The following is a 12540-nucleotide window of genomic DNA, read 5'->3' on the forward strand; positions in this document are numbered from 1 at the left end:
TGAACAAATAACAAGGTCACATGAGACATGGACATCTTCTAACCATATACATACTGGGAACTAAATTCTCAGAAGACGAAGCACTGCTACTTGGGCGGAGGGATTTGCTCGCAGGACCTGAGAAGCCCGTGGTGAGGAGCAGAGAGTTCGCTCAGAGGGTTGCGCTAATCACTCCTGCCAGCAGTGCTTCGCCTTCTATATAGTAAAATCTATGAGAATTTAGTTCCCAGTATGTATACGGTTAGAAGACGGCTGTGTGTCATGTGACCTTGTTATTCATACACACCGTGACTATACAAATCACAACATGTAAATAGGAGAATGTTGGCGTTATTTTGTCACTTATTGGGAGCAGTATGCTAGCTGGAGCCGTTTACCTCCAGTGTTTGTGCTAAGCTAGGCTAGCGGTGGGTGCGTCAGACAGAGTTACGGCACGCACGGAGATGAGAAGGGTGTGTGTGGACTTATCTAACTCTGGGGGATACGGGGAATAAGCTAAAGTCCCAAAAGGTCGAAGTGTTCCTTTAACACAAACATAGAAACACCACCACAATAGTCAGTGTATTTAAATCTTTTTTTTTCTGACTGCCTCTTTGCAGCTATTCCTCTATTTTGTACAAAGTCCCTTATATTTTGCACTGTTCTTTGTGCTAACACGGGGTCTACCACCAGTTTTGGTGGCCAGTTTTCCCCTGCTTATATGACCTTTGTAGTGTCGCATTACTGCGGCGACCTCAGCCTTAGACCATACTTTCTTCGCCACTCTTCTGGATCCATGTTCCTCATCAGCATAATTCCCTGGAAGATAGGCAAACAAAAAAAGAATATATCTCAAACAAAATGTGTTGTCCAGTTGAAGCCATCAAAACATGAGTTCAGTTAATGCCACAGTTGACAAGAAATTGCAGTTTACTTTTCTTAATTCACTCTGGGTATCAGTTGGTTGCTCACTCGATGTGATTTCACCAACTTTATTAACCCACTAGAGTGTGGACAATATGGAGTGTAATATTAGAATGTCTTTGCTGTTCATCTATTTATGTGGCCAAACCTTTTACTATTTGAATTAATTGCAGTAAGTAATACTACAATCTAAAAATAAAATTTAGGGCTATTTATTTATATCTCTTTCTTTAAGATTACTCTTGCATTTTGATAGTTGAAAACATCACAAAGACGTGCATAATAATCCTTCTGTTAAAGGGATACTTCACCATTTTTTTCATATTAAACTGTTATTCCCTTAACTAAGACGAGTTGATGCATACCTCTCTCGTCTCAGTGCGTGCACTCAATCGCTCTGGCGCGCGGCTGAACTTGGATAGCACTTAGCTTAGCCCAGTTCATTCATTAGCGACGAAACAGAAATGAAGCTAGAAGCGACCAAACACCTCCAAGTTTTCCCTATTTAAATACAGTTAGTCGAGTAGTTACACAACCAAGTATGGTGACACAAATTAAAACGTGGCACTTTAAGCGGGTAAAAAGGATAACTATGATGTATGGCGACATAGCACTTGGGACTAGAGATGCGCGGTTGACGGTTACAGCCGCGGATCGGGCGGATGACGTGACGAAAAATAATATTTTAATTAAATTTGGGCGGGTGGCGGGCGGTTGAACCAATCAAATGAAAAATATATGTAAATATTGCTATCTAACTATACCTACATCCAAAAAAAAAAAAAAAAAAAAAAAAAGAGCACACTTTAAAAGTCAAATTTTCATTACGCAGTAATATGGCCTAGTCGAGTCTATGCAGACTGCTTGTTATTATCAGAGATGGCAACGCCGGCGAAGGAGGTAACTTTACGTGACAAACTCAAAAAAGGAGAATTAAAAACAAAGGCAATAGAAGGTCATCCATCCATTTTTTCCCCCAAAACGCTATAAATGCATCCTTATATATATATATATATATATATATATATATATTAAATTGATGGTTTGTCTTTTTTTTAAATTGCATTGCCCAATCAGCGGATGGCGGGTGGGTGCGGTTTTGAAAATTCAGGGGTGCAAACAGCGCGCTTTTCGGCGCCTCCCGCTTTTTTCACGTCCGTTTGGGTGACTTGTGTGAATCGTGCAGATCCGAAGAGTTTTTTTTTTTAAGGGGGGGGGGGGGGGTCTGAGAGGGTCTGATTATAATTTAACCAACAGTAATTCTGGATTGCATCCACCAACAAGTAAATAGGAAATAGCGAATCAGAACACTGCGCGCCAAACCAGCAGTATGTGCGCAAGCGTGAACCACTAGTGTTTCTGTCTCACTCTGGATCTGCCACTGCATCACATTTCTCCCTGCGTGGCGTGGAGTGTCCGTTTTTATGTCCGCTCTCGTGTTAACTGGTCAGAGCTTGTGTTAGAGCACAATGCCTGCGTGACACACACACACACTTCTCGAGCCGCGCCGAAACCGCGTGCTAGAAATAGAACCGCAACCGACGCCTATTTTTCACGCGACACGCAAGAGTGTTGGAAGTTTCCAGACAAAATAGAAGGCGCAAATACATATTAATAAGTTACATTTTGATGCATGAAAGTCTCTCGGTTTTGACAAATGCATATTTGTAATTTAAAAAATAGGCCTATCGATTTTTTCGAGTAATTTCAGCCGTCACCATGGTAACCCGGGACGGAACCACAATCGCCGCGGATCGCGGCCACCCCGGCGGCACGTCAACATGGTTACAGATGGCAGAGAGATGCAATCTTTCCCCGGAATACCCGCCCAGCCAGTGCTTGAAGTGCGTCAGAAACAGAGCGCGCGCGCGATCAGTTGTTGGTAATTTGTTGTGTAGTGTGCTCGACGCCGCATCCAATGTAGACATTGCTTTTTTTTTGAGGGCGCTTAACACACAGGCTCGTAGAAACGGCCCTGGCAGCTCGCGCCAGTTCTAGACACGGTGAAAGTTTCCTGATTGTGACGGATGGCCGAATTTACATGACACATTATAAATGAGCATTATAGTCTGCGATAGATACAGAGCCAAAAAGAAGAGAAGAGGATAAAAGGGGATAAAGACAGAGGTAAAGTCATGTAGTGAATGAACAGTTTATCTAATTGCATGGGAGTAAGATACTATAATTTCATGGCAGTTATTTTTACCTTAAACTTAATGTAAGCAGTTCTGAGAGCTCCAGAGTCCAGACTGTGTGATTTTGTAACAATCATGTCAGTTTTAAGACGCATTATTTATTATCACTTTTTTATTAATGTTTTACCCTACAGTTGTGCAGTTTTGGGGGGAATACAGTACAGGCCAAAAGTTTGGAAACATTACTATTTTTAATGTTTTTGAAAGAAGTTTCTTCTGCTCATCAAGCCTGCATTTATTTGATAAAAAATACAGATTTGTTTTTTTAATATTGTGATATATTATTACAATTTAAAATAATTGGTTTTCAATTTATTATACTTTAAATTATAATTTATTTCTGTGATGCAAAGCTGAATTTTCAGGATCATTACTCCAGTTTTCAGCATGTGACATCCGGTCTATCACATGATCCTTTAGAAATCTGATTTATTATGAGTGTTGGAAACAGTTCTGCTGCCTAAAATATTTGATGAATAAAAGGTTAAAAAGAACTGCATTTATTCAAAATAATTAAAAATATTTTCTAATAATATAAATCTTCTTTACTATCACTTTTTATCAATTTAACACATCCTTGCTGAATAAAAGTATTGATTTATTTCAAAAAAAGAAAAAAAAAACTGAACCCAAATTACTGACCAGTAGAGTATATTGTTGTTACAAAAGATTTCTATTTTTTTTTAATTCTTCTTCCTTTTTAATTTTATTTTAATTTTTATTACTTTTTATTCATCAAAGTATCCTAAAAGTATCACACGTTATTAAAAAAATATTAAGCAGCAGAACTGTTTCCAACTTTGATAATGAATCATCATGGAGTAATTACTGGAGTAATGATCCTGAAAATTCAGCTTTGCATCACAGAAATAAATGATAATTTAAAGTATAGGCTAATAAATGGCCTATATTGGGGTCTCAGTATATTTTCCTGCTATTTTGTCCTTAGCCAATCACATGCCTGATGCTTGTATTTTGTTTATTAGTTTCTATGCAGATGCACTAGGCCTACCCTACACAATTACCCCAATCATCCTAGAATTATTAATTCTTTACAAAAAGAGCTATTCAAATCAGGTGAAATTGTTTTCAGGAAGTAGCAGTAAAGCAAGAAGAAGAAGTGCAAGATAGTTTTTCTAAATTTCATTTGACTATGTGCCTATAGGGGTGGGTGGGTTGGGGATGGTGGCAATGTAGTATCTGGATATTTGCCGCGGGACGAGGGCTTCGATTACCTCTCTCTTTTTTGACCATACATGTGTTTGCACCCCTGAAAATTGGTCAAAAAAGTTGGTGCGGATGGATGGCGGACGGATGATGAGTTTTGCGATGCGGTTGCGGATGAAATAATAGCCCATCCGTGCATCTCTACTTGGGACTCGGGAGCACTTCGACTCGGCGCAGTAAAAAGTCACGCTTGAAAAATCCTCTCCCTCTCACTTCTGTCATTAGAACCAACGTGACTTTTTACTGCGCGAGCCGAAGTGCTCCCAGTGCTATTCCGCCATACACTATAGTTATCCTTTTTACCCGCTTAGAAAAGCGCCACGTTTTATTTTGTGTCACCATACTTGGTCGTGTAACTGTATTTAAATAGGGAAAACTTGGAGGTGTTTGGTCGCTTCTAGCTTCATTTCTGTTTGGTCCCTAATGAATGAACTGGGCTAAGCTAAGTGCTATCAAACTGTCGCCGCGCGCCAGAGCGATTGAGTGCACGCACTGAGACGAGAGAGGTTACCTTCATCTTACCTTCAGAGGGAGGTACACTCTCACTTACTGTGGACGACACAAATTACACTGATCCTGTTGAAAACAATTTAACAAGTTACTTTTGTCACAGGAAAAAATACATTTTATCAGCAGAGACTATGAATTGAATTAACATACCAAAGTCTCCCATGTCATGGTCTTGCTCTGTGGTTGTAGAGTCAATATCCATAGGCTCCACAGTTCCAAGCTCTGATGCGGTGAGATCTGTGTTGCTGTCATCAGATTCACTCCCAGTCTTCAGCATCACTTAACGCAATCTCATCTGGAAAATGGCATTAGTAAAACTCAGAGGTGGAAAGAGTACTTGAAAACCATACTTGAGTAAAAAGACAGATACCTTGCAGCATAAATTACTCGATTACCAGTCACCAATACGAGTAAAAGTGATTAACAATACTTTAGTATTATACTAAATCTAGGCTCAAAGATGCACTAGTCCTTGACACTGAGACATGCAGGTGAAAATAAGAAACAATTGATTTGTAAAATGAGAAGTCATGTTTATTTTCTAAAATCTAAATAAAACTGAACACCTCAATAGTCTAATAAATCAGGGTCGACACAACAGCCTCTTAAAGGGATTGTTCACCCAAAAATGTAGTCAACCTCAACCCCAAACCTGTATACATTTCTTTGTTCTGCGGTACACAAAGATAGATATTTTGTAACCAAGCAGATTTTGCCAGCCAATGACTAGTACAGCAGAACAAAGAAGTTTGTAACAACTTGATGGTGAGTAAATGATGACAATTTTCATTTTTGGGTGAACTATCTATTTAAGCGTTTACAAACTCTCAAGTCTCAGTTAAGCTCAAGTGCACAAAAAGGCCACACGCAAACCAATATCCTTCAAAAAGGCCTTGTCAATAATGTGGATAAAAAAAAAATTGTTAAGTAAAATTAAATAGTCAAAGTCTAATTGCACTGGATGTGCTGGTTTCGGACTCATCACTGGCTGCAGTCCTGACTTCATCTAAATCAACCGTCTGCGATTTAGCACCTACTAATGCACTCGCATTCACGTAAAGTAGACTTGTTGACAAGTTTGGGTGAGTAAGGGCAAAACTCACAAGATATAGTTCAGTCAATGCCACTTAGATGGAAATATCACTTTCTGCAGCAGTTTGTTTTTGCAATAAAGAAAAGTTAGGTGCCATGCAAAATGTAATTTGTAATTGCATTACTCATCACAAATGTATTGGAGTAAAAAGTTCATTTACTTCTTCAAAAGTCAAGTAGAGTAAAAGTACTTGACTAAACTTCATGTAGTCAAGTAGAGTAAAAGTAGCTAATATCTTTGATACTCAGTACAACTACAAAGTAGCCAAAATTACATTACTAATTACATTTACTCAAATAGTTTACAGCTCTGGTAAAACTCTCATAAATAGCTGGACATAAAAATCTGTGGTTGAAATAGCCACATAAAATAAGGAAAAGAAAGTACTTGGTTTTGTACTTGCCACTTTTTGCAAAGTAGTAGTTTTGAGCTATTATACCTGCGTTTATGTTTAAGGTGGTCCATGAGCACATAAGATAAATGATTACACAATATGATATTAGGTTAATATTTAAAGTAATTCGACTGCACCTACACAAACATAATTTTGAATTACTGTCCAGCCATACTGTAGACTTAAGTTTATATTTCTGAATAGTAGTCCTCGCTCCTCGACTCATACTTGGACATGAAAGGTGATTTTTTTTTTCTTGGAAAGGGATGCTGACAACGCCAAGCCTTGATGTTTATCTAAAAAAACAAAAACTCAGATAATATCTACAAGGGCTAATTTCTGTACATACCTTCAATTTCAATCTCATCCAGTGACTTCCCCTGGATGCTGCAAAGGTTTCCTTTACTGGCAAGTAATGACAAAGAATATTCTGACTCCGAATCAGGTATGTATTCCTTGTCAGACATGTCCTCAGCATCATCAGATGATATTTTGTCCAATGCTGGATGTGGAATTTTGTCCTGATCTGACAGCAGTTCATCATCAGAAGCCTTAGGAGACTGCTGCGCCTGAATTGGTGAGAAAGCAAATTATTTGACATGGTGATTGAATCTTATAGACAGTTCAAGTTCAACACTCACTTAGTAGATACTCACCTGTGCTGTGCTGTTAAAGTCATCTCTTTTAATTTGCTTGAGGCAGGATTTATGCCAGACCCCTGAACAAACTGGAACACATTTGAGTAAAACAATGTTAACACTGCAGGTCTATTTAAGTGGTTAGAGCACAACACATATACACTCTATACTAATTCACTAAATATCTAACCTGTGCATTGATAGCCAAGCCACTTGAAGGAAGATACGGGTCCCACACAACGAACACACTTGTCCAAGGAGGATACTGTTGCACACACAAGGCAGTGTTTTTGACACTGTTGGCAAAAAAAATTATTGTAGTATTTACTTATGCCACATAGTTTGGACAAAGATATTTCATATTTACGCCACATAGTTTGGACAGAAATATATTTCATATTACATGTCGATATCTAATAATTTTAAATTCAATACCAATGTGACATTTAATTTACCTGATACATATGATTACCCTTTTATTGCATTGTATTTTGTTATTTATAGCGTATCTTATTTATATGCAGCTTATTTAAAGCATATCCTATATGAAGATATACCTTCTTCATATTTTTAAATTGTAGATGGGGAATTTGTGGTTAGCCTCAGTGCCAGGAGCTGACTTCTTGTAGCCCAGTATAACTAATAGGGTGCCTTTCCATTACATGTAACCAAACGACTTAGCATTCACATTAAACCAACATACAGATCCAATGCAGGCAGTCCAAGTGTTCTTAAAAACCAAAGTGATGCCTCTGGGGACGGGACCCTCTAAACTGCATGGACCTCCCAAGTCATGTTTGGGTGGGGTTCAGTGTTTGATACACACACTCAGATATTATACTAACTGAAGCTTGAAAAGGCATGTTTAGACAAATGTCCTTCCATTCCATTGTCCACATAAAGCACGTTCTACTCAGGCGCCTGTCCACATAAAGCATGTTCTACTCAGGCGCCTGTCCACATAAAGCATGTTCTACTCAGGCGACTACACACACACACACACACACACACACACACATATTGAAATAGGTTGGCAGATTTAACATTTTGCCACAAATAAGTTGTACATGAGATTTAATTTACCTCTCCAACCTTGGTGCATGGGCCGAGCTCTGGACTATTCTGATTCGGGTGGCTGACGGCTGTATGGGTGCACTTGCTCTCAGTGGTCAGCTGTAGAAGATGAAACAGAGACAAAGGACAATAAAGAGAAAGTCCAGGGAACGTGACACTATAGAGGACATTTGACATCGGAGTAAAAAAAGAAACCATTCTACTGTTGACAAAGACAGAGGAAAACCTTGCTTTAAAACTCACTGACAACTTCTTTGATATTAACAATCAAGAGCAAGATATTAATAAAAATCTATCTTTTGTGAGGACATACCTCTTCAGTGTCATCAGTTGTGAATGTGGTACCACACATCTTTGGAGCCATTTCATCATCAAAGCCCTGTAAAAAGTAAAAAAAATTAAATAACAAAAATATTGTAGACCGTGGACTATGGAAACTACTCTGATGAACACATTCGTGTTCACCTCGACTTCTACAGATTACCAGTTCCCACAACACAACTTGCTAAGATTTCCAAACTCCTTTTGTCAATGGAGAAAGGAAACCTTTGCAGCATCCAGGGGAAGTCACTGGATGAGTTTGAAATTGAAGGTTTGTGCAGAATTTAGCCCTTGTAGATATTATCTGAGTTTTTGTTTTTTTCCTTTGAATGTTTGAATGCAGCTTATTTAAAGCATATCCTATATGAAGATATACCTTCTTCATATTTTTAAATTGTAGATGGGGAATTTGTGGTTAGCCTCAGTGCCAGGAGCTGACTTCTTGTAGCCCAGTATAACTAATAGGGTGCCTTTCCATTACATGTAACCAAACGACTTAGCATTCACATTAAACCAACATACAGATCCAATGCAGGCAGTCCAAGTGTTCTTAAAAACCAAAGTGATGCCTCTGGGGACGGGACCCTCTAAACTGCATGGACCTCCCAAGTCATGTTTGGGTGGGGTTCAGTGTTTGATACACATACACTCAGATATTATACTGACTGAAGCTTGAAAAGGCACGTTTAGACAAATGTCCTTCCATTCCATTGTCCACATAAAGCACGTTCTACTCAGGCGCCTGTCCACATAAAGCATGTTCTACTCAGGCGCCTGTCCACATAAAGCATGTTCTACTCAGGCGACTACACACACACACATACACACACATATTGAAATAGGTTGGCAGATTTAACATTTTGCCACAAATAAGTTGTACATGAGATTTAATTTACCTCTCCAACCTTGGTGCATGGGCCGAGCTCTGGACTATTCTGATTCGGGTGGCTGACAGCTGTATGGGTGCACTTGCTCTCAGTGGTCAGCTGTAGAAGATGAAACAGAGACAAAGGACAATAAAGAGAAAGTCCTGGGAGCGTGACACTATAGAGGACATTTGACATCGGAGTAAAAAAAGAAACCATTCTACTGTTGACAAAGACAGAGGAAAACCTTGCTTTAAAACTCACTGACAACTTCTTTGATATTAACAATCAAGAGCAAGATATTAATAAAAATCTATCTTTTGTGAGGACATACCTCTTCAGTGTCATCAGTTGTGAATGTGGTACCACACATCTTTGGGGCCATTTCATCATCAAGGCCCTGTAAAAAGGAAAAAAACAACAAAAAAAAAGATAAATTATAACAAATATCTTGAAGACAAGATGTTCCCTGTGTAGCATTCAGTGAAACGATATCATGGCTGTATTTCAGTGAGTGTTTTGTGGAAAACATGTAGTCTCTGAAACGGTTCTTTGACACTGAACAGGCCACATGACTACAGTCTGTAGACTATGAAAACTACACTGATGAATACAGCATTTGATTACTTTGTTGTTTATCTATTGTCAGCCAACTTCGTAGAATGATTGCACTTCTAGAATAATTGACTAAGCTTTTACATGGAGTGAGGGGTTAGTCCTTTTATAGTTCTTAGATTTGCTATGATTCTTTTAAATGACATCTTGTCATGAATTTTCGTCAGTGCTGTTGAATGGGTGCCTTTCCATTACATGTAACCAAACAACTTAGCATTCACATTAAACAAACATAAAGATCCAATGCAGGCAGTCCAAGTGTTCTTAAAAACCAAAGTGATGCCTCTGGGGACGGGACCCTCTAAACTGCATGGACCTCCCAAGTCATGTTTGGGTGGGGTTCAGTGTTTGATACACACACTCAGATATTATACTGACTGAAGCTTGAAAAAGCATGTTTAGACAAATGTCCTTCCATTCCATTGTCCACATAAAGCACGTTCTACTCAGGCGCCTGTCCACATAAAGCATGTTCTACTCAGGCGACTGTCCACATAAAGCACGTTCTACTCAGGCGACTACACACACACACACACACACACACACACACACATATTGAAATAGGTTGGCAGATTTAACATTTTGCCACAAATAAGTTGTACATGAGATTTAATTTACCTCTCCAACCTTGGTGCATGGGCCGAGCTCTGGACTAGTCTGATTCGGGTGGCTGACGGCTGTATGGGTGCACTTGCTCTCAGTGGTCAGCTGTAGAAGATGAAACAGAGACAAAGGACAATAAAGAGAAAGTCCTGGGAGCGTGACACTATAGAGGACATTTGACATCTGAGTAAAAAAAGAAACCATTCTACTGTTGACAAAGACAGAGGAAAACCTTGCATTAAAACTCACTGACAACTTCTTTGATATTAACAATCAAGTGCAAGATATTAATAAAAATCTATCTTTTGTGAGGACATACCTCTTCAGTGTCATCAGTTGTGAATGGGGGGTTTGTGGTACCACACATCTTTGGGGCCATTTCATCATCAAGGCCCTGTAAAAAGGAAAAAAAATATAATAATAATATACACATAGGAGACCGTGGATTATGAAAACTACACTCTGATGAACACAGCATTTGATGACTTCATTGTTTTTGTTCTAACATTCTGTAATGGTCAGTATCATCTATGGTTTGCTGGTTAGGTGGTGCTAACAAAAGCTATAAAAATCATGTTCCACCTGAAGCTAGATGGAAAATGTACAGTATTTTGGTATGTGAAATGTTCTATGGTTAAAGCATTTCTTATATGAGAACTAACAATTTCACAAAGTTAGTTAAATGAAGTCAAGAAGATAAAAACAGTTAACAACTTGTAATTATATATATATATATATATATATATATATATATATATATATATATATATATATATATATATATAAAAAACACTTTACACACTGCACAAGATACTTGTCAGGTCTGTTGCCCCTCATGTTTTGTATATTGATCATTGTGGTTGGTTACTAGGTACCAATTAATTTATCTTACAGGTTTAGTACACTAACAGAACATCATAAACGCATTACATTTATTTAATGGCCTGAAAGTACTCATATTAATGATATAACAGCCTTCCTGTGTCACTGCAACTTCATATTTAAATAAAATAATGTGGGCTACTAAGAAAGTATTTAATTCTATAAAACAAACACAATGTCTGTAATAAAAGTTAAGGCTTTAACTAGCTACGCCTTGCTCATTAAGCCATGCGGTAGCCACAAGCTCAACTAAACCTAGCTAGCTTTCATTTTAAAAACAAAACTACCAAATTTGACTTGCTGGCAATGTTACTTCTGTCCTCATCTCTACCTTTTGCCCTCCACCTCTTTAGCCTGAGGCTTAATGAGCAGGACATGTTGATAGCCACTCAAGCTAGCTCAGCTAACATTGTGGTAAATATATAGCATTTTACAGTAATTGTAAGTTACAAGTTACAATTTCTTGCAAATAAGAAACACTTAATGCAAAAATGCAGCTATATTTATAAATATAATTATTACCTGTATGTATTTAATCCAGTAAATCCAACGACGTCGAGCTGACACTTCCGAGGTGTGGTCCATTAGGTATTTAATTAGCGACAGCTGGGCCATGTGCTATGGGCGGAGCATCCCGTCGACTTCCGTTTGTTACCGCCCACGTGCGCAAACCAGCCAATCACAAGACGGCCCGCCAAAATGCACCGTGTGTATCAGAAATGTGTATGAAACTGCAATATAAAACCCAGCTGTGGGGTCGCTGTTCTATACACTGGGATACACTCAAAATCAGGTCAAGTGGTAAATGAGGACTTTCAAAGAAAAAGAGAATATATGTTGTTCAGACACTAACAAATGCAGTTACACTCTTTGATTTACGAGGACCTTGGCATAGTCCCCGTATTACCCTTAGGTCCGTGGAGCCCAGGTGAAATGTCTGGCGTGTTGTCCATGTAAACCACATATACCAACACACACACACACACACACACACACACACACACACACACACACACACACACACACACACACCCCTACAAAAGTTTATCTTTCCACATGCAATAAATTCCCAAAAAAGCGCTGTTTCTGCAAGTATGTGTGTGTTTGTAACTTTGCATGCTATTCTTTATGGACTAATGCTGGCCGAAATTCTCAAAACAAATCATCAAGTCCCGGCAGGTCACACAAAGCAAAAAATTCACCTTTCAGCCAGATGGGG

At 38.6% G+C, this 12540-nt stretch overlaps 1 protein-coding gene across 2 annotated transcripts; it reads right to left on the reverse strand.

Moving 5' to 3' along the window:
• Window positions 1-531: 531 nt before the first annotated feature.
• Window positions 532-11937, reverse strand: LOC308686429 (uncharacterized protein). Of its 2 annotated transcripts, none has more exons than XM_081394860.1 (13): window positions 11653-11710; window positions 10759-10833; window positions 10455-10544; window positions 9556-9621; window positions 9252-9341; window positions 8348-8413; window positions 8044-8133; window positions 7151-7256; window positions 6979-7049; window positions 6672-6891; window positions 4986-5130; window positions 4848-4901; window positions 532-798 (listed from the first exon to the last, which is right to left on the reverse strand). In XM_081394860.1, exons 2-11 carry the CDS (start codon window positions 10816-10818, stop codon window positions 5093-5095), a joined length of 897 nt encoding a protein of 298 aa, XP_081250986.1. In that variant the 5' UTR covers window positions 10819-10833; window positions 11653-11710; the 3' UTR covers window positions 532-798; window positions 4848-4901; window positions 4986-5092. The 2 variants fall into 2 exon arrangements, with proteins under 2 accessions (XP_081250986.1, XP_081250985.1); XM_081394859.1 differs by lacking the exon at window positions 11653-11710 and adding an exon at window positions 11844-11937 and having other exon boundaries at window positions 582-798; window positions 4876-4901.
• Window positions 11938-12540: the final 603 nt, after the last annotated feature.

The sequence above is a fragment of the Scardinius erythrophthalmus genome (assembly GCF_964197995.2).
Source record: "Scardinius erythrophthalmus genome assembly, contig: HAP1_SCAFFOLD_276, whole genome shotgun sequence".
NCBI classification, from domain to species: Eukaryota; Metazoa; Chordata; class Actinopteri; order Cypriniformes; family Leuciscidae; genus Scardinius; species Scardinius erythrophthalmus.